Source organism: Cetorhinus maximus, chromosome 6, assembly GCF_964194155.1.
Source record: "Cetorhinus maximus chromosome 6, sCetMax3.hap1.1, whole genome shotgun sequence".
Taxonomy (NCBI): domain Eukaryota; kingdom Metazoa; phylum Chordata; class Chondrichthyes; order Lamniformes; family Cetorhinidae; genus Cetorhinus; species Cetorhinus maximus.
This window is the reverse complement of record NC_135884.1, coordinates 102,354,046-102,376,663: the sequence shown is the minus strand read 5'-3', so window position 1 is coordinate 102,376,663 and position 22,618 is coordinate 102,354,046. Positions and strand designations below refer to the sequence as shown.

At 44.0% G+C, this 22,618-nt stretch overlaps 1 protein-coding gene across 2 annotated transcripts in view; it reads right to left on the bottom strand.

The window, feature by feature from the left end:
* The window catches only part of bcar1 (BCAR1 scaffold protein, Cas family member), a 230,884-nt gene that overhangs the window by 115,222 nt on the left and 93,044 nt on the right, over nucleotides 1-22,618 (bottom strand). Inside the window, exon 1 of one of the 2 annotated variants that reach the window (XM_078544215.1) lies at nucleotides 1,040-1,556. The exons of the other annotated variant lie outside the window; for it this stretch is intronic. Within the exon in view, the coding sequence (XP_078400341.1) occupies nucleotides 1,040-1,054 (15 nt within the window). The 5' untranslated portion in view covers nucleotides 1,055-1,556. Of the gene's footprint in view, nucleotides 1-1,039; nucleotides 1,557-22,618 lie in introns of those variants that run through there. 2 annotated transcript variants of the gene reach the window in all.

Sequence of the window (22,618 nt, the reverse complement as noted above, 5' to 3'; positions counted from 1 at the left end):
AGACGAGATTAAAAAAATGCTTTTGCAATACAATGTAAGACACGCACAAACCTGCGTGAAATATTTATGTTGTTTATGGAGGGAAGTGCTCTTATTCAATTGACATTTATTTTTCCTCTACAATTCCTAATTGTAAAGTTTATCAGAAGTTAGGTATCACTCACACACACACACACACACACACACTTAAATTACTCCAATTCTATTCAGCTCACCTCGACTGTAGTCTGACACCTACCTTTTGTGATTCGTCAGCTGGGGAGGAGCTGTGATTTCACACCCTCCAGTCACGAAAACTCACACCACCATCACACTGACAAGCACGCCTGCTCCCACAACCTTCGCCTGCGGTTATACGTGACTACTTCCACACAGATCTGCCAAGAATTGGAACTCTCCTTTCCACTGCACCCACCCGCCTGCCCGCAAAAAAAAAGGCAAACAACTTACAAAAGCTGTTCTTTCCAACCTGCTTCACCTAGGTATGAAATCCCAACGAAACAAGAAATGCATCACATATACGCCTGTGGGGGCCATGCACCAAAACAACTGTCAAATGATACCATTCTCTGTTACATTTACTCGTTAGAACAACGTAAAAACTGACACGCTTGAAAATGCATTGCCTGATTCCAAGAACTAAGTAACCCTACCTTTTCAACATTTACCTACTTTCCTGAATAGACTGATTTGCCACTGAACGTTGCGTGTTCTCATTGAATGTCACTAGATTAAGGACCCTCTTCATTGGTAAAGACAGATCAGGGTTGACCTTATTGACATGTGTAGTATAGGTTCAGGACAGACTCTAATAAATCAGGTCCCGAGTTTTAAAACAGAAAGCCCCAGAGCTAGAAGCAGATCCTGGTTAAATCACTCCGTTTGGCTCTGTAATTTAAAAAAAAGGCCTGCAACAGCAGCAATCTCTATAGACGTTCGCTGACCCAGTGAGGATCTTCAGACAACAGCACAATCCTAACCCTTTCAGACACGGCATCGGCATTCACTAAGGGGTCATATATACAGTGCAGGCACTTACCAAGTAGTTCATCATTGATTTTTTTTTGTTCCGTGATGTGGAAACCACTCCAGATCCCCAGTCCCTGAAAATAAAGCTCCTATACCACTCTCCTGTAGTGTGTTTTAAGTTTAATACATCATCCAGTAGTGTGACCTCACTTGTGTGGTATGAAGTACTGGGAGCTGCCTTGCAAGCACACTGACTGGGAGGGAATGCTCGTTAGGTAATCTTATACTTTCCATGGATTCAGACAGGCTCCCGAGGCCCCTGGCTTCAATACGATTGGTCACAGTCAGCCTTTTCATTTAAATGAGCTTCCACTTAAAACAGTATTGTAAAGAGCTCTGCCACTGAATGGCGCTGTGTAGAACAAACATAGCACAAAGGAAAGAGGACTGTGCTCTGTAAGAGACAGTGACCCCCCTGCTTTATGATCTGACAAATAGGATTTAAGGAGGCTGTATGGTATGGAATTTAAAAGGGTCCCATTTTTATTTTGCACAGTTTACAGCTCCGCACATTTAATCTATTACCCAAATAACCATTCTCCATACGTATGCTGTGGCAATGCCAGAAAGCTGTTCCGCCACAAGAGCATCACAACTGAGTCTAAGCCCAATATTTACGCTTTCTAAAGGTCACTGAACATTGGCCAGAAGCAGGAACCTTGGCTTTTTTTTTAAAAACCTATCGTAGGGACACTAGTTAACTTTCCTGGAATGCACACCATTTCGGTTACACACATAAAATGGCTTCTGAGGCAAGATACAATGGCCCAAATAGCCTCCACCTGTTCTGTATGATTCTGATTCTTGGGTGAGGTTCTGAAGAATGACCAGTGCTTGGTGGCAGCACACCATGTATGTAGCTGTACCCACTGCGAAGAAAAAAAGAGTTTTCTCTTCCTCTTCTGCTGTTCCTTTCTTGGTCTGTCCCAGAACCCCATGCTTCTTTATCACTGCAGTGACTCCATAGTGTCTGAGATGGTTAGATCTTTCCTTTTAGCAGTTTTCTTCTCTCTTTCCTTGAAGTGCTGCATTGTACTTCTGCAAGCACTGGTCATCCTTCATCCAAGAATCATATAGAACTGAAGGAGGCCATTTGGCCCATTTTTCATGTGAAAGTCTGAACTTTGAGTGTCAACAAGCTATTTGGCTTAGTGGGGTGGGGTGGGGTGGGCAGGGCATTGGGAATGCGTTTCACAGCTTGGTCCTCTTTTCTCACCTGTCAGCAACACATATGCACTTCCAGCAAGTGTCACTGGGCAGTGATCAGAACAGAGCAATCTGGCTTATTTTGTCCTTCCCAGCCAAGGTGCACTGAAGTCTTAACTTTGACGTCCCCTAATTCCACCACAGCTAATCCCCACAAACTCAGCATAGTGCAGGCATTGCAGATGGGTCTCTCACATCTGTATGGTTTGAGTCTTCAATGGAGTCTTGATAAACTTTACTTAGTGAGAACTTACTGCACAGCTCCATCTCTGATCCCACTCCATGCCATTGATCAACTTATAACATCAGATGCACCCCCCCCCATAATCTATCCCTTGCCTCATCCTCCTCGTGTCTCATATCCCACCCCACCCTGCCCCATTTCCTGAATCCCTCATCTGCCTTCCAGTCTTCTCATTTTGTCTACCTTGGGGAAGACTGCGATTTGGGCACAGTCAGTGATCCGGATGCAAACTGCGCCCAAAATTCCACTGTGTTGAGAAGTGTTTTTTCCCCTCAAGTTTCCACTCAAACTCACTTGCACATTGACAAATGCAAGATCTGCCATGAAGCAGCACAATCAGGCAACATAGAAAGGAGCAAGTTAAGCCAAAAAGATCGTTTTAAAAAAATATTCTTTTACGTATATTTGGGAGCAGTAATTTGCTGCAGTTTGATGAATACAGCTAAAAATTGATTTATCACAAAAAAGTAAGCATTTTTAATCATAGTAGCAATCTACCACATACGAGTAACCCAATTTTAAATGGCTAAAAATGACTTTTGAGAAAAAAACTGAACCATTTGTTGGACGCATTGGGCAACAGTAAAAACACATAGGGCAGAATTTTCTGGCTGGCGGGTGGGAGTGGGCCCAATTGCTGCCCCCGATCGGGTCCCCTGCTGCCTTTTTATGCGGGCGGGCCAATTAAGGCCCGCCCAGCATGAATTGCGGCTCCCGAGGACAGCGGGAGTGGGCAGGCGACGGCAGGACTGCAATGACCACTGGGTCCAATGGCGACCTGGCAGTCTGTTTAGAAAAACTGCTGCAGCCTTTCAAAGACTGTCAAACATGGCTACTGGACAGCGCTGCTGGCAAGTAGGCCAGGCAGGAGGGTAGAGCAGGGGGGCACTGTGCCCCTCGTTTTTTGGACGATTGCCTTGCTACCCTCCTCGAGGAGGTGGCAGCACGGCGGGAGGTCCTCATACCCCAGGACGGGAGGAGGAGGCCCCCCCACATGACCAAACATGCCTGGGAGGAGGTAGCGTAGGTGGTGAGCTCCCGCGACACGGTGGGTTCAGTGCCGCATGCGCTTCAACGACCTCCTGCGCTCGGGAAGGCTGAGTACCATGTTGGCATTGGTCACTTAACCCAGCAGGTAGGCTTTCCCCCCTGGCGTCCCCCACAAAGTCTGAGCGTAGGGACTGCACTGAATCATTGACAGCATGTGTCCTTCGCTGGGTGGGCCAGTAGATATTGCCCATGCCTAGGTCACCCTGAGAGGGTGGTGAAGAAATGGCTTCTGCACCCGCAACATGTGGTACACTGAGACCCACATTACTGTTTTGGGGCAACCTGGAGGAGCTGCACCTAGGCACAGAGCTGGGGAACTCCAGGACATGTCAAAGTCAGGGTGATGACATGCTGGGAGGGGAGCATCAAGGTGGTGTGGCACTGATCGACCTGCTGTCCTCTGCGCTCCACATGGTTGCGCCTCCTTGCTCTGGAAGGTTGGACCACGTGATGCCTAATGTGATGTAGGCAGCATTTGGCCAAGGGGTGGTGGGTGGGGACAGGCCTGGCATCTTTGTATGAGTGTTCGGCAGCAACGGGGTGAGGAGGCACTGGAGCCCTGCAATGTCTCACTCTGGTTGGGGTGGGCCGTCCGCGAAGAGAGTCCAGGTACACTAATCAATGCTCTTCTCTCCTTTTCAGAAGAGAAGGATGCACATAATGCCGCCGAGCGGGTGACGACTGGCGGAGGGCCGGCCCAGGTGGCAATGCTTAGCTGGTTGAGCAGGAGGCCCTAGACCTGGAGAGGTGCCATGCGCCCAGGTCCACCGGTGTCAGTGAGGCTGGAGTGCCACATGCAGGTACATTTGCCCAGCATTGAGGTCACCATTGTTCTCCCAATGGCCATGTCAGTGCTGAATGTTCAGTGATTGAAGTTTGCAATATGACTTGACCATTGCCTATGGAAGGATGAGCGCATAATGATCCGGGTGACAGGGATGCACATTGACATTGTCTCCACGTTAACTAATTAAATGTCCTTATTCTTCCTTTCAGCATCAGCTGAATGTTAGGACTGCTTTGTGGGACATTCAGCTTTATTGACAAGGCCCTTAGTTAATGTTCCTATCCAGGCAGATTTTGTACCCAGTATAGAGCCTGCAGCCCTGGTGTGTGTTGAAGGTCCATACATGGTGTGCTAGCTGAAGGTTCGTTGGATTAAAGCCTCCCGGGTGTCCCTGCCTCCCTGGAGTATGCCCGGGTCAGCGTCTACCCCCTCAGCAATTCCCATTGCGTGCTCATCCTCGGACTCACTGCTGGACTCATCGTGTGCAGCCGTAGCCACTGCGTCTGCGCTGACATCTTCATCGTCCACTGTGTCCCCACTTTCCAGCGCAAGATTGTAGAGAGCGCAGCATGCAGCCACTATCACCAACACACAATCTGGGGGGTACTGGAGTGTGCCCCCTGAACGGTCCAGGTGTTGGAAGCGCCTCTTGAGAAGCCCGATGGCTCTCTCCACCACAGCCCTTGTGGCGGCGTGGCTCCTATTGTACCGCTGCTCAGCTTCTGTTCTTGGATGGCAGAGAGGCATCATAAGCCACCTTCTGAGGGGATAGCCCTTGTCTCTCAGCAGCCAACCATCCAGCCGGGCTGGAGCACTGAAGAGCCCTGGAACCTAGGAGTGTCTGAGGATGTAGGCGTCATGGGAGCTGCCTGGGTACCTTGCACAAACTTGTAAAATCAGCATCCTGTGATCACACACTATCTGCACGTTCATGGAGTGGAAGCCCTTCCTGTTGACGAAGGCACTGGGCTCACCTGCTGGTGCCTTGATGGCCACATGTGTGCAGTCTATAGCACCCTGGACATGGGGGAAGCCAGCAATGGCCGCGAAGCCTCTGGCTCACTGTGTCTGGTTTGCCTGGTCCCAATGGGAGAGGATGAAGGTCAATGCACGCCTGAACAGAGCGTCTGTGATCTGATTGACAAGTGTGGACAGCTGATTGGCAGACACCGCAAAGATCACCCACCGACACCTGGAAGGAGCCAGAGGCATAGAAGTTGAGGGCAGCTGTGACCTTTCGAACCACTGGTGCCCACCCACACAGTTAGCGGAGATCTCAGGGCCAATCATCTGACAGATATAGTTGACTGTCCCCCTCGAGAGATGGAGCCTCCTTCGGCACTGCACCTCAGTCATATTGAGGTAGCTGCTTCACCACCTGCATACCAAGGCATCTTCTGCGGCCCCTTCTGCCTTGGACTACCTCTTGGCCCTGCACCCCTTGTGCCTGCGCCTCTCCTCCCAAAGGTGGCTCCCCTGGAGGCTGAATGTGCACTCCTGGCCTCTTTCCCCCTTCTAGCCCTCCCTTCCTCCTCAGAGGAGGTGCCTCCAGCGGAGAGTTAAGCTCCCATTCCCAGGCTAAGGGAAGGCTTCCTGAAACCTGCAGGCCCAAAAATGATTTTTCACTGCAGAGTGCTGACCTGAAGGTTGAGAGTCCAGCCCAAGCAGCTGGTATGAGTTTTGAAGTATTGCAGCTCACACAGGCAAGTATCAGTAACTTTGAAAATTAAATATTTGACAGAGCACACTCGCAAACCCACTGAGCCCTCTTATCCCACCCTTGGATGAGGTTTATACAAACCACCCGCCTGTCTGATGCACCCGTGCAACGACTCCAAGATCACACGGGTGCCAAAAAAATCACCGTCAATTGGCGCCTCAAGGGCCTTAAGTGGCAGGCATGCATCGGATATCATCGCGCGTCTGCTGAACGAAATATCGCAATGGCGCGTGGTGATGTCGGGACGCTCGCCCAACGTCACCACACGTCATTTTACGTCTCGGCATGCAGGTACCACCTCTGCACGCCAATGGGAAAATTCTGCCCATAGATTCTAAAAGACCCAGGCAAACTAACACAATACCCAGAACAGTCAAATTCAAAGTGAGTTTTCTTAACTTTAGTTCTTGCAGACAGCAATTTGGGCACAGTTTGGGGGTTTTTTCACACTTGTTAGATCTTAGAATGCCTTCCCTTGCACACAGCCTTCTTTCCTTTATACATATTTTCTCCTTTGAATGCAAATTCCCATTGTTTCACTATGTCTTTGGACTTTATGGGCAGAATTTTACCCTTGATGGGCGGGCGGGCCCCACCAGCTTGGCGGCGGGCGGGCGGGCAGCCGATCACCACCGCCGAAACGGGCCGTGCCGCCATTTTAAGTGGGCGGGCCGCCCAACGGGAAGCGCTATGCGCTTCCTGTGCTGGGTGGGGATATTCCCCAACTGTCAGAGTGCACTCTTTCGTGCATGCTCGCGAAAGAGCGCACATCTCCCTGAGGCAAAGTGCTGTCTCAGGGAGATCGCTGAAAGGCTGGGAAATATAAAAAATAGAACAAAAAAAATGCATTAATATGTCCCCCTCATGTGAAAATGTCACACAAGATGGGACATGTTAATGAAATAAACAAAAACTTTATTAAACGTTTTTAAAACCGCTATCAATCCTCATCCCACCACTGGATGAGGTTTGTAAAAAAAAAATCACCTACCCACCTGCCCGTTGCGCTGAGCCGAAGTTCGCACGGGCCCCTCAAAATCATCGACGATTGGCAAGTTAAGGGCCTTAACGAGGCCTTTAATTAATGGCGGGCGCACGTCCAGCTGCATAGCATGCCCTCCGGCCAAAATATCACAATGCCGCACACTGATGTCAGGACGCGCTGGCTTGCGGGCTCCGCCACCCACGCGCCAGCCAGAAGATTCTGCCCAACCTCTCTAATAATAAAAATCTATCATAGTACCAATTTTACCCATAATCTTTGGGAAAAATAAACACACTGTCTCTTAACTTCTCCTGGCTAGGTGAAACATTTCACCCCCTCTTTTGAATTCAGGCTACTCTGGTTTATTTAAAAATGCAAATACTCCCTTTACATCTCACGTTCTAAAACTTCACCCATGTTTACCTACTTAACATTTCAAACCTAGCTTCTCTTCTTAAATCAAAGCCTTCACACCAACTGTGTCTAACTCAATTAAGTTCCACAGACACATATACATAGGCACAGACCCCATTATTACTCTACTTTATAATAAGTTCCAAATAACATTATAAAAATTATTATATCTTCCTGACAGTGGGGCCAGCATCTTGTGCAATGTTTTTTAAACCAGCTGAAAAGATGGCGGAAACTTGAATTGCGCTGAGCTTAATTTGCATTTAAAATTCCATGAGCGTATGCGCCAGTTGTGCCAATTTCGGGCGTGATGCGCCAGAAGAAAACGGTGCGACTGAGGGGGAATTGCTCCCACTAAGTCTAGCTTCACCCTCACAGCTGGAAGTGTTTCCCATCCAGTACTATTCCATAACTCTTATTCCTGGAGAGTGAGAAGAAGAGCAAACAGGCTTATTTATGAACCAGATTGGGCAGAGAGGAAATATGGGATTGAAGCCCATTATTGTTAAAATCCCATATATAGAATCAAAATCCTGAGATATGGGAACATTTTAATTGTGATTGGGACTGACCATACATTTAATTTTGCTGCTGGTTTGGAATTAATCTGAACCCTCCTTCTTAAAGATGCAGTCTTTAATCTCTTAAAAATGGTAAAAACTGTCCCTGACCACAGCAGCAACACAATCGATCAAAAAAGCATCATGACAGCTCACATGGCCATGTTCTGTCACAATTTTGTGTGATGCCAGGAAAACGAATTGACAGTCTTCTGAATACCTAGAGCTGTGTGTCAGAATGCTGATAAGACCAAGTCATCAGACTTCAAATCCCCTTGGGTTTCAACAGCTCACACTCAGGTTTTTTTTTTCTCTCCGATACTCTCCCGCTCCAGCTAATATTTTAAAATGTCCAGAAATGGGAATTAATGTTGACCATTGGTGACACACTGAACTGCCTCAAAAACTAAGGTGAAATACACACTAAGCAAGCACCAATTGCAAAATCTTGTATTGGCATCTCCATTCCTATAAAACCAATTCACTTTTTGGTCGCAAAATTTTACTTATTTTTTTTTGCTGTACTTTATTGGTTGCCGTTTGTCATTGGGAATTTAATTTATGATTTTTTTTTTTAAAAAAGCATAAGCTCTACCTGTCCTACAAATAGGAACCAGATAGAATCCTTCCAGCTCCTGCGTGCTATCTGCCATCTTTTATTAAAAAAAGGTATCAATTAGGCCAACATCTAGATCATCATCATCTGCCCTCTCAGGTGGATATAAAATATCCCATGGCACTATTTTGAAGAACAGGGCACTTCTCCCCAGTGCTATGGCCAATATTTATTCCTCAAACAATATCACAAACAGATTATCTGGTTAATATTACAGTGTGGCGTGTGGGGTCACCGGATATTATGTTTCGTACAATATAACAGTGGCAACACTTCAAAAGTATTTCATTGACAGTAAAGGGCTTTGGGACATACATAGTGTCTCTTCAACTGTAGGAAGTGCAAGCCTTTCTCTCATTTTGATTTTAAAATGTATATAGGCAGTCCAGCTCACAGCTCCAGCCAACTACAACTGTGGCATTAACAGAATATCACAAATACTGGCTCTGGGAATTTCCACCTGCTTTTCCCATTATTTTCCCATACAATATAGACTGCACTATTGATTTATGAATCCCTCTTTACAGATATGCCTAGTGGAAGGAGAGGAGCCCATCCACAGAAATAACAAAATGAACCCATCCAGCCCTCCGACAAAAAAAATAAATAAACTGGGCACTAAAATCAAATTCAACATTACTCAATGAAATAAGGAAAGGCCATAGGTTCCAGCAATATCCCAGGGATCTTTTTAACCAGGTTCAGTTACAATCATGGTCTTGGATCTCACAAAGCCTTTAATTGTTTTATATAGTGGACTTTTTAAAACACATCAACAAAAACACAGCAATGTATTTCAGACAGGGAAAGTCACTGGTCCAGCCAGTGGCTCGTCCAGTTACATGCACTCTCTTTCATAACATAGCTTTATTTCAAATTTAATGATCACGGTTCACTTCCAATGCCAGAAACCATTCTATTTCCTTTTTGAAACGCCTTAGCATTTGTTTGACCACACGTACTTAATGTTTGTCCTACCCTTATCCTAAAGGAATTCTATTTGAATTGCTCATTTACATTTGTTGCTTTGTCTTGAATTAATGGTTCAGGAATTCTGCATACTGCAGAAAATCATACCTGTTTCAACTTACCAAACGTCTTCATAATTTAAAAAATTATTAGAAAAGTTCCAGTGTGCAAAATGACTCTTCAGCTACTATACTTAACCCTGTACAATTACAAATATCTCTTTCTAAACAGAGGGGTCAAAACTGGAAGCCATATGGTGTTCCATTTCAAAACTTAGTGGAAATATTACACACCTTTCTAAAATGCAAACCAGAGCGAGATGGGAGGCAAAGGCAATACTGAGCAACTTCATAGCTTCAACTATTAGCTACATGATGAGGAGACTCTAGATTTTTTTCAGGGCTACCAGTGGTCTCCCCGGAATTTCTACAAGAAGGCAGTTTCTCTGAGGTTTCCATCAAAGTTATAGCAGGTCAGTGGCAACCCTGTGAAATCAGTGGCTCCCTGGTCCACCACACTAATGCTGGCTTCAGAGGGCCCTAATGTTGCACTGCCAGTATACCACAGCTGCCACATGATTCATCTCTTCCCAAGTAGTACCATTGAAAGGTTCTGTTTGCAAACCATTAATTCCAGATGGTCATATCCTTTTAACTGTATTTTGAAGCTTTCTATAGTAACCATGGACACTTAACAGCATTCAGCAAACTCTGTTGTAGCAAGCACCAAGGGCCAGTTAGCAAATAATCATCCAAATTGCTCAATTATAATCACCAGTTCCATACTTCAATTTTGTAAAGCCAAGCAAGCCCATGGAATGCGCTGCTCATTTACTTAATCTTCCAACCAAATATTCAACTCAGAATGAACTCGAAAGAGCTATCAGTGTACTTAGCCAACAGTGTATGGCATCCATTAATTCAGTTGTGGGGAGTTGCAAATAGTTTCCCCAGGGAGTCTCAACAGGAGATGTCCTTCTCAGTGGGTTATCCTGGGAAAATGCACTCTTTTAAACAGACTCTTCTTCCTTGGTTTACAGTTAGGTTTCCTCTTAACATTAACAAGGAAACTAAGAAAATCAGCTCTTAGCTTATTGTTATGATGATTACATTTCCAATCAGTGTTTTTAGCATATTGCATGGATTGTCTATGGTCTAAAAATAGAAGTACTTTTTTAAACAAAGCTCAAGCTCTACTGTTTTATTTAGCCATATGTAATGGCCACACGTTTTTATGTTTTCCCCTGTGACACAGAAGCTTTATAGACATTTCATCAACATAACAGCAGACTTTATTTAAAAAATGATTTTTTCACCATACTGTTGCACACCTTTCCCAGAAAACACAGTATGAAATTCTTCAGCCACATGTTTCCGACATACGCTAACTTCCTGTATGCCTTCAAGGAGCTGGATCAGTTTTTGATTGGAGCTGAGAACACATTAGATAGAAGGTGACACTGAGTCTAGACTGGACCAGATAAATCCTGATGGGTTTGGGGAGGGATTTTCCAGAGTATTCTTTTCCTTTACTGCCCCTGGGTTTTACACTGTATTTTTGCTTCTCCCAGGAGGTTACAATGACATGGCAGGTCAGGGATAGAAAGAGAAAGGGGGAAGAAAGGCTTGATGTTTTGGCCATCATGAAAGATAGGCAGGCTTGCTGGGACACCTGGTCTCTTCCTGCCCATTCACATTCTTATGAAAAATAAATTTTTCCTTAATTTTTAATTCCATCCCCCTCCCACAACTCCATTTCACAAGTCTGCAAGCAAACTGTGTTAGGTCCCCTCCCACTTGAACTCATTCTCTTAGTCCGCTGGTTAGGAAGAAGGTATCTTCAGCTGACGGACTTTTATTATTCAGTTGAGAGGGGCAGGAGGGGGGACAGTCTGCAGCCCCCCCCCATTCTATGCCATTGACCTAATGTGTGAGTGGGGAAGCAGATTTAGTGTCACCAGGCTTACCTTCCTTTAAGGAGTTCTTCTCTCGTGTTTCCTTTTGCCAGCTGGTTTGTCCAAGCAATGGAGCTAACACATGCCAGAGTTAATGCATAACACAGTTAGTACATAAACTTGTCCCATCTAGGGTTGCCAACTCTGGTTGCACATATTCCTGGAGGTTTTATCACATGACCTCCAATCACTCTACCCGTCAAAACAGATGTATCCACAGCCCCCATCTCCAAAATTTTTAAAGCTAAAAAACAAACGTATTCCTATGACCTTTCTTCTGGAGCGCTCACACCAGTGTCCATCAGATTAACCTTTAATTCCTGCAGACTTCAGGATAATGGTGGAGGGTTGGCAACTATATCCTCCATCATCTTCTTAGTATGTTTACTTTGGACCACACTGAACTTAGTGCAAATTTACCAAGACCCTCGTGGAAAGAAGCAAAGTTAATGGGTAACAGCAGGCAGCAATAAAATGTACAGTGAGTGGTGTGTTGCTTAAAATTTAAAAAAAGAGATAAACTTTCCAAACACATTACAGTCACACTGTAATCTGAAATTGTTTCCAGTGCTTCAGTACAAATCAGCTGCTGGATCAGAAATAAAAGGTCTTTCTCCCAGACCTCGCATATACTCGCCTCTCCTCTATCCATTCAGAAACAAACTTATGCGAACATTTCAGGAATGTGCTACTTTCCCAAAAAAATGCATCTCATCCCAGTAATGGAGGGAATGGCATTTCCTCTCTCGGGCTAAGGCTGTCTGGAGTTACCTTTGCTATTTGGTAATGAGCTCACAAGCACAACATACAATTAAATTAAAGACATGCAGGTCCTCCCACAACCCATCCACTGACTTCAGATCTGCTTTCAGCTTTTATGAGGCTTGGGAAGAAGTTTTAGAGAAGTCAGCATAATCACATAACAGGGAAGGACTTTTGAAAATCATTTGTCACTACTCTGGAGCTCTCAGGAGTACTGACTGACCCTCACTCCACTTTTTCCATCACAGAAAAGAAAACATTATAAAAATGGTTTCATATAATCGATTGTGTGCTGATAATGAAATACAATTACATTAAGGTTATACATTACTTGCTAGGTTATCTACATAATGCAAAACTATGCATTATATATAACATAGGTTTGCTTTTTATATGCTATGTATTATGAGATTTTAAAAATCTTAAAAAGGTGCAATCTGCCTAATTAGCATAGACCAATACCATATGCAGGTGATCACCTACTTGCAACTGTATTGACAAAGTCTTATATTCAGAGTATGAGGGTTCAAATGCTAGCCTGCACTATTATAGGCTGTGACTGCTTTGGCCAACTTCAGCTGGTTCCAGCTAGGGAACAGCAACAAGCAAGGGGGATTTGAACTGCAACCAGAAGGAGCAGGAGTGGTTTCCCCAGCCACCCTCCCTGTTAATCTACTTGAAACCCACAATCGGACCCCATGATTAGATCCCAACTGAATGTACCCCACGCTCCCTGTCTACTAGTAATCCATGTTGCCCTGTCTATCCCCCCACGATCTACTGACAGTTGTTGATGACTGCTTTATCTGTGATCTCTCCCTCCTTCTCCCTCGCTGACTATAACCTATTGGCACAGATCCTCCCACCATACAGCCTGACAAGCCTCTTAATCTAGCTGGTTGCTGACTGGATAATGGGATCAAGACATTTCTGAGTTTCTCAGCTGCTGCGCCTGCCCCCACGCCCACCCCCTGCTCTGTCTCCCTGTAAATATCAAGGCAATTGTGTCAGAACACCCATGTAAAGGGAAGCAAAGAAAATGTTCCCCTGGCAAAATGCCCGGTCCCCTGGAATCTCAGAAAATTTATCCAGTGAGCCAAACAGGCCAGGGAGATTCAAGTGTGTTGTGTTCATTGACTTCAGCCAAAGTGATAGTGGGAAAATAGTTAGCCACAGGAGAAAAATTCCTGCTTTTGATTTCCGTCCAGCTTCCTTACTGGAAGTGTGTGTATGCACTGGGTTAGGATAGGATCAGATTCCATTGTGATGCTTCCTGCAATTGACTAGCCTACCAGCGTTCACACATGAATAATGGGCAAGGTACTATAGGGATACACATAACCATAAAACCCTAGCCTAGCAAAAAAGTCAACAGCTTCTGGAGACAAAGGTGGGAAGCAGTGCTGATAAAGACCATATACGAGCACAAGGGCATTCCATCTATTCCACCCAACATTGCCCAACTGAGAACGTTACACTCTTAGCACGAGCACAGGCTGAGGAAGTCGCATAGAACTGAAAAGATTTGAAAAAAATACCTGTGCTGTAGAATCTCACTCCGTATCTTGACCTTGTACTCATTTGGAAATCTGATTGGACTGATTTACACTGGTGGTTTAATGGTCTGTATCTCTGACCTCCAGCAATCTAGGAGATGGGAGTCTTGCCAGTTTGGCATGGACACTGTGATCATTTGTGGCAGGAAGGGGTTAAATTCCAAGCAATTTATGGTGAGCATGCATCTATAGAGAAATAACTGGTCAATTGCCCAATTTCCCTACCCCCTCACCCACCCACATAAAACACATTCGCTTTACAGTGTGGTTGCAGGTAATTGCTTATCTTTACTGGGTAATGAGTTGATGTAGGGGAAAGCACACTGATATTGCTCTGTCCTTGCTTGCACAATATCTCTTAAAGATTTGTGTTAATTTCTGAATTTAGCCTGCAGGAAAGAATACCATGAATGTAGAAGTTCACATTCACTGCATCACCATGTAAACCATATATAAATCCAAGGACAGTCAAGTACAAGTCTGGAAAAAATGTAACCCTATCATAAGACCCTCTGCTACCATCTATCTCATTATCTCTAAATTCAGCACAATTGAAATCCAGCCCCATGTGGCTCTTCCAAGAGAAAAAGGAAGCAGCGGGAGGTAGTTCCATTAAAATGGACCTACTTGCTCCTGGGCTTTTAATTCTCATCTAAATGTCAATGTCTTTGTTATTATGTGCAAGGACATTAAGCATCAATGAGAGAGGATACCAGAGCCAGCAGAATGCATTTTTACCACAGAACAATGGCACAGTCCAGCCACTGTGGATTGAAAATCCTTCAAATGCATTCAGATTGGTCGTATCCAGTTGAAATGTAAACTGCAGTAATCTGCTCGAGGACTGGAACTATACTGGGAAAAGCCAAATCTCAACACTCAGTTTTTGCATAAGATTCTGACCATCAAATACAGACTCATGGCCTTTAAGGAGCTGATTACTGGTGATATTCTAGAACCAGGAGCAACTGCCGGTTCATAACATGCCCACTCGATGTCTGCGAAGGTCTGATTTGAGCACATGCCCAGTCATATGTTGCCAAAACCAAGTGAACACGCGCAAGACCAGTGAAGAATTAATCTTCTGATGAAAAAGTGCTAACGCCACTGTGCCATATTGCTATAGTTTCTATTTTACTGGCAGAATTTTCTCAGTTACTGGCCCTGCTATTTACTGTTCCAGTTTTTCTTTTCAGCATTTAGTATGGTTCAGTGGGATACGGAAGTCCTTACAACCACCACCCTGTCTTCAACTATTATTTTTGTTCTGTTTGAAGGTGGCCAGGCACTTCCCAAGATTCTAAGAAGCCATCCAGATAAAAAGCAAAGAAAAAAGAACCAGACATTTGTTAAAATGCCGATACATTTTGTAAGCCACTGCACAATAAAAGCAATAGCATCATCTTGCTGACCCCAGAGGCTTAGATCTTAAATAAAGGAAAGTGCTGTAAACACTCATCAGGTCTCGGAGCATGTGCGGAGAGAAACAAAGTTAACATTTCAGGTCAATGATCTTTCTTCAGAACGGAAACATTGCTCGGCATTTTCAAAGGGGTCAGGACCTGGTGCGAGCGAGCTTTGGAAATCACGGTCCCAGAGGTTGTCTCGGGATCCTAATGCCTCCAGGACAGTTTGTAATTTTCAAAGGCCCATTGGGAGTAGGGAGTGAAAAATGCACCACCTTGAGAGGCCTGTTTGTTCCTGAATGCAATCTCCACCTTTTTTTCCAGCAAGCCCAAACAGTCTTGTGCATATCATTGCACAGCTGTAAGTTGACCATGGGGCCAAAATAGCTTTCTCTGCAATTGTCTTTGAGACAAATCTATGGGGATAACTAGCACTGGCAACAGCACTGGTCCTAACCTTATCATTCAAGGCCGATATCTGCCTCATTTCACCTCCGTAGCCTTCCCAGGAGCTGCCTACTCTAATCGGCAAGGCAGCGGCAGCCCCCAACATGGCTGCCATCTACCTTTGCTACTGGGACCAGCCAGGCAGCTGGGGGGCCTCTAACTGGACACCAAGCTCACCTCCTGGCCAATTAGGCTATTTACATTTAGAAATCACGTCACAAGAGTAATGCAGCTCAAGTGTGAGATCAGGGTCCAGAATTCATCCAGGTGTCGGGTTCCCAGCCCGCATTGAAAATTTGGTCCGTTTATTCTGTTTCCCTCTGCACAGATGCTGCCAGGTCTGCTAAGCATTTATGGAATTTTCTGTTTTTATTTCAGATTTCTGGCATCCAGCTAGTAAAATCATAAATAACATGAGATGCTGGAGACAACCCACAGCAATACCAAATGGAACACCACCTAAAGGTGGCGATAGCAACAATAATTAGTATGCCTGCATCATTTACAACAAGGCTGACTCTGTTCACCTGATGCAAGAACTTCACAAATGCTGGAAATTTGAAAGAAAATAAATAGAAACACCCAGCAGGTCAGTCAGCATCAGTAAAAAAAAAGTTTCTGAAATTAACCTTCAACAAAACTGAAGTCTGAGAGATTACTGAGCATTTTAGTTGAATTGGAATAATAAGAGTTCAAAACCACACTGAAAGAAGAAATGAAGAGTTCTGAAATTAAGAAAATGCTGGACAGAGTAGATAGAGAGAAACTGTTCCTGCTCATAAAAGGACCGAGAACGAGAGGGCACAGGTTTAAAGTCATTTGCAAAATAAGCAAATGTAAAGTGAGAAAAAAATATTCCACACAGCGAATAGTTCGATTCTGGAATGCACAATTCTGGAAGTGTGGTGGAGGCAGGTTCAATCGAGGAATTCAAGAGGGCAACAGATGGTAGTTTTAATAGAGACAACGTGCAAAGGTATGGGGAAAAGGCAGGAGTATGGGACTAAGTCACAATGCTTAGTTGGAGAGCCGGTGCAGACATGATGGGCTGAATGGCCTCCTTCTGTGCCATAACAATTCTGTGAATGCTGCAAAATGACAGTAAAGTCAGCCTTAACCATACATGGCAACCTCAAAAGTGTGCAAGAGCTGATAAACAGATTCAAGAAAACTGACTCAGCCCACAAAAAGCTGACGACTCAAGTATACCCTTAATTATAAACCTTTGACTTATTAAGACAAGTGGTTAAACAGGCTTCACGCCTTAAGCAATAAATGTAGCCTACATTTCTTGACGTACATGGAAGGGAGAATATAAGAAAACCTGAAGGTGAAATACAAATTTGGTGCCACAATTTTAATGGTCAATTTTCAGAAAAGATAAGGAGGACAAGGGTCCTGGGTCACACTCCCATGAGAAGTTTCTAGTGTTCATTTAAAATTGTGCCTTCCTGTTAATTTTGAATACTTTTATATTCATATTGGATAGATTTTTAATCTGGAAAGCAAAGGTAAACGACAAAATGATATTTGGATTTTCAACAGGCCAACAAAACTATCATTTCTAGTCACTTCCCCAAAAGTTATCCTCCTATGCCCAAACTCTCCTACCCCATCACACATACAAAGGACAAGAAATTGGGATCATTAGCATCCATTTTTGGGTGCTAGGAGTGCCCTTAGAGGTCCAACATGGCTTCTTCAGTTCACATTCACACTTGTAGAGTGAATAGTCCAGTTGGTACAGACGCTAGCACGTGTGGAGTGAACATCTGTCAGAAGTATGCCGAGTTAAGTTGATCACAATGTCAGTGTTCAACACAGATTTGATGCCAGTACTACCATTCTGGAGCTCAACACTCCAGCCAAATCCCTCCTTAATCATACACAGCTGAACATACATTCAGCAGCAAGAAGGAACGCCCCCCAACCCCCACCCCCACCCATGCTATTTACAGGGGTCGTCAACTTTTACAGGTTAGCTGTTAGTTGACTTCTTCTGAGTGTTGCTACGATTTTACAAGCATTTGGTGTTTTCTACAATTGCTTCAAATTACTAAAGGTTACAAGAAATGGGGTGATAGGTATTCACTTCATGGCTTCTGGCCAAACCAGTTGCTCCCAGGCATGGGTGTACTAGAAGATATTCCCCTTGGAAAACAGCATGATTTGGAGAATGAACAGAGGACATGCAGAACAGGGCAAGTTGTAGGAAGAGGGAGGAGGAGGGAGGGAAAGAAAGGCTCTCACAGCAAGAGGTCATAACTAACCAAGGTGTACAGGGAGCAATTCTCCTGCCTGAACTTCAGCGAGGAACTGTCAAGACGCCTGTCCTTCAACAAGGGCATCCTCACAGAAATCTGCCACCTGCAGGTTTGAGCAGTGGCTGAGGCTACTGTTGCGGTTGGTGAATTATCACATTTGATGCATTCACTGACCTTGATTACTTGCGAGGTCATTAATTTTCTTGTAGCAATGCATCCATATCAACCTGGCATCATCTTCCAATGCCTGCCCACAGTATGCAGTGGCCTGACTCATTTCCAGGAACAGGGGGGCTCCGAAAGGAGCAGCACTGAGGGGCGAGATGCGCAGTCCACAAATATTTGCCCACCAACATAAGGCAGATACACTGCTCAGGCCCCTAAAACACTGGCTATCTGTGTCAAACTGGGATAGTTGGCATGTACATCTAACAGGCACTGAATCAGCAGACTGCTGCATACCTACAGGGTATGGCCACCAGGTGCCTGGTTTTCTTTGTGGGCTCAGCCCAATTATGCTGATGTGTCACATCCCAAACCTGTGTAATTAGAGTGAAGCTTGCAATCCTGTAGGTTTTCCTCTCTATGCATTTTTACATGCCAAAAATATTTCTTCAAGCTGAAACTAGTCAAATTCACAAAGCCAGCCCTTGAACAAACAATAGTTTCACTTTCCAGAGTATTCATAGTGAAAACAAGGTTGCAGTTTCTTAGAACACAAATTAGGCTCCCACCTAGCCTGCAATTTCTAAAAGAATGAAATTCATGACAAGTTATTCAAGCTAAACTGTTTGTTTTTCATGATAGAATCATAGAATAGCACAGAAGGAAGCCATTCTGCCCATCAAGTCTGTGTCAGCTCTTTTTGAAGATCAATCCTGTTAGCTCCATTCTCTGCTCTTTTCCCATATCCTTGCATTTTTATTTTTTCCTTGAGTGCCGATAAGTGAAGAGAAACTAATTCCACTGTGACCTTTAGGCCACAAGGGTGACTTTTGAAGTCTGAAAGGCAGCCTTGCCTGCCTGCCATATGTAGAGGAAACCTGGGTCTTCCATTGTTTAGTAGTTTAAAATGTACAAGAAAAATCTTTTTCTTTTCAATTTTCTCACCCAGGCCTTTCACCAGGAAAAATGGGAAGAACAAACAGGAGGGCACATATACTCTTCACAACTGATCACCTTTGCCCTCCCCCAGGAAGAGGTATTGACATTCTAGATTAAGAAATTAAGCGAGAATGAATGGACTTTTATTGACAGATGTAAAAGAATTGGACACTGGGTGCAAAAATGAGTGACATGTGGACTCAAGGAATGTATTAGCCAAAAGCATCCTTGAAAGGGACTGAGCGTAATTATTGATTCATTGCTTTGAACTCGCTATAGGGTAAGCAAAGCAATTAAAAAAGCAAATACAAAGCTGGGATATATTGCAAGAACAGTAGAATGCAAGCCTACAGAGGTTATGTTAAAGTTTTATGATCCACCAGTTAAAATCAGACTTGGATTATTGTGTTCAATTCTGGGCACCATGCCACACAATGAACATAAATGCACTGGAAGATGCAGAGAGTGAAGAACCACAAGGATTTTCCCAAGTGTAAATGAAGGAACATGAGAAAAGGTCAAGCCGTGCACTCTAGAGAGGCAACTAAAGGGTGACCTCACGGAGGTATACTAAATTAAATAGATATATAAAAAGTAAATATTGCAAGTAAGCTAAAAAGGACTACAGGACATAAATTGAAATGAGGAAAAGTCAACTTAAAACAGGTGTTATGAAGAATGTCCATGCTCAAAGGATGATCAGTTTTGGAATCATGGAATCATTTGTCTTCCATAATAACGATGCACAAACCATGTGCTGGTTACAGTGAAGATGAAAATTTACTTCAAAGAGCTAAACTAAATGCGAGAGATATAGACATCAGGGACTTTCTAATTGTGCTTGATGGGTGAGTGTAACATTGGGTGAGGACAGGACTGGCTCAGTAGTAATAGTTCCCACAGCCTTTATCAGTCACTCTCTGGGCTCACTTGTGAGGAGATATTGGAGGGTCACTTGTACATCTGAAACCAAATGGCAGTATGGACCATTCCTTTTAGGAAAGGAAGGGAAAGAGGAGAAATACAAGTCCACTGGACTAACAGGTGGAGGAGGAAAACGCCACATCCTTTTTGCACTACCAATTATTGTAAGCATACAATGCATGTTGCTACTTTTCAGCAACCCCAATGTAATAGAAATCAGATAAGTGTCATCTGACGACTGAAATCCAAGTGCCAAAATTATTTCCAGCTATCTGATATGGTGAGATTCTAATACAAATGAGGGTAAGTTCACAGCGCTGAGAGTAGACTGGGTTCAAAGACAGGCAAGTGGGAGAGGAAGTGAGCAGGATAAAGCCTGTCAATATATGCAGCAGAAAACCAACCATAGTTGTTAAACTTAGAACAGACTGAATGATTCCACCTTCAGTCTCAGCTTTTAGTTGCTCACATTCAAGTTTGATGACAGTACAACCACACCCACACTGTAATACTATTTTATTCCCATTAACTGGATATTTCCAGTAAGAGGATAGGGAATGGTATAAACATAATATTAACTTAACAGGTACCTGCTGTGTAATTAACTATGACTGAGAACAAGCTATTTATTAAATCACCAAAGGAGGTGCTGGTGTGAGATTTTACTAAAGATAGAATGAGTGGTTTCATCACTTAAACAGGCTTTTATGGCTGGATTTTCCCTAGTGAGCATGTTTTGCAAGCCTTTCGCAGCTTGCAAACTGCAATCCCTGCACTCGCACTGGTTCCCAACACCTTGATTTTAAAATTCTCATTCCTGTTTTCATATCCCTCCATGGCCTAGCCTCCCCCACCCCCATCTCTGTAAGCCCCTCCAGCCCCCCCAACCCTTCAAGATATCTATACTCCTCTAATTCTGGCCTGTTAGCATTCCCGATTTTAATCACTCCACCAGTTGCCTAGGCCTCAAACTCTGGAATTTTTTTTCCCATACTTCTTTGTTTCTCTACCTCTCCTCCTTTAAGACACTCCTTAAAACTTCTCTCGTTGACCAACTTTTTGGTCATCTGACTTAACTTCTCATGTGGCTCGGTGTCATTTTTTTGATAATGGTAATGTAAAGCACCTTGGGACGTTTTATGATGTCAAAGGTGCTATATAAGTTGATGTTGGCAAGGTGCCATAGAATCCGTTCCAGAATTTTACATTGTGGGTGCTCACTAAGGACAGGCCCTTCCACTGTGGTCAGAGGGGAAAAATGGGTGGGTCAGGGGCTAAGACCAGTCTCTGGGCCCACACATACAGATTGCCTGCTTGGATAAGGTAGGGGAGGGTCAACACTGCCCATGGAACACAGTGCCAGACAGACCCAAGACTATCAGTATAAGAAGGAAAAAGCTGGCAAGAAAATACAGATCAGTATTGCTGGTCCAAACTCTTCAGTTCGCATTTTCACCAAAAATACCACTTCCAATCTAGGATTTTTCTTTGTTCATCAAACACACCTCCTATTTTAAATCTATTTTTTCTTCCCCACAACTGCTATTCTGCATTGTAAAGAAAAAAGGTGCCTGGCATGTTCCAAGGCCTCTCTCCCCAACGTCATCCTTCAGAATTCAGAAAAATAATCAGATTGGCAGTACTCAGATTATAGAGAACTTACAACAGATTCAACATAACCAGAGAATGCAGCAGTGAGGTATACAGAGAATACAAGGGAACTGCGGGAGAGATATGGAGAATACAGATATGAGAATGAGTTACACAAAGACTACAAAAAGCTGCACATGAGTGTACTGTAGAACAACAACTTGCACTTATATGACACCTTTAAGTTTTAAAAAGTCTCAAGATACCTCATGAGAAAGAAAGAATAAGAGGGTGGCTAATACTGTATTATACATAGAGAGAGAATAAAGAACTGCTATTGTGTGATATAGGAAGGTCTAATTGTTTTGAGCTTGCCTCACACCTGGGGGCAAAGATCAATGTCGCATTGCTGTCTGCTGCAGGGCAGTACGAATGCTGTCACAAATGACCCTCAAGCAAGGAGCTGTGGGCATCTACAAATAGCTAATGTCAGATAGCAAATTCTTTATTAATAGCTCAACAGCAACAACATGCATTTGTACAGCACAATTAAGACAGTAACACATCCCAAAGCGCTTCACAGGAGCTTTATCAAACAAAATTTGACACCAAGTCATATAAGGGGATATTAGGACCAGGTGAGCAAAAGCTTGGTCAAAGAGATATGTTTGAAGGTGCAACTTAAGAGGAGAGATAGTTGCAGGGATTTAGGGAAGGAATTCCAGAGCTTTGGGCCTAAGGCAGCTGAATAATGTCTCAAGTTAAGAGGGAACTGGTTAAGAAGCCAAACTAAACTGGCTCTGCACCCGATTTGGTTGACATCTGGCACAGATGGTACAGCAGTACTGGAGTGGCGGATAACCAATGTGATATGAGAGAGCACTAATATGGCATCTGCCACGTCATCAGTAAAATTACTGACACTAAATTAGACACAGAAGGACAAGAGACATTGGCTAGACCACAAGGGTGACTTGTACTATGTGGAATTCATCTAGGAATTGTAGAAATGTTTCAGGAAATGAAACTCA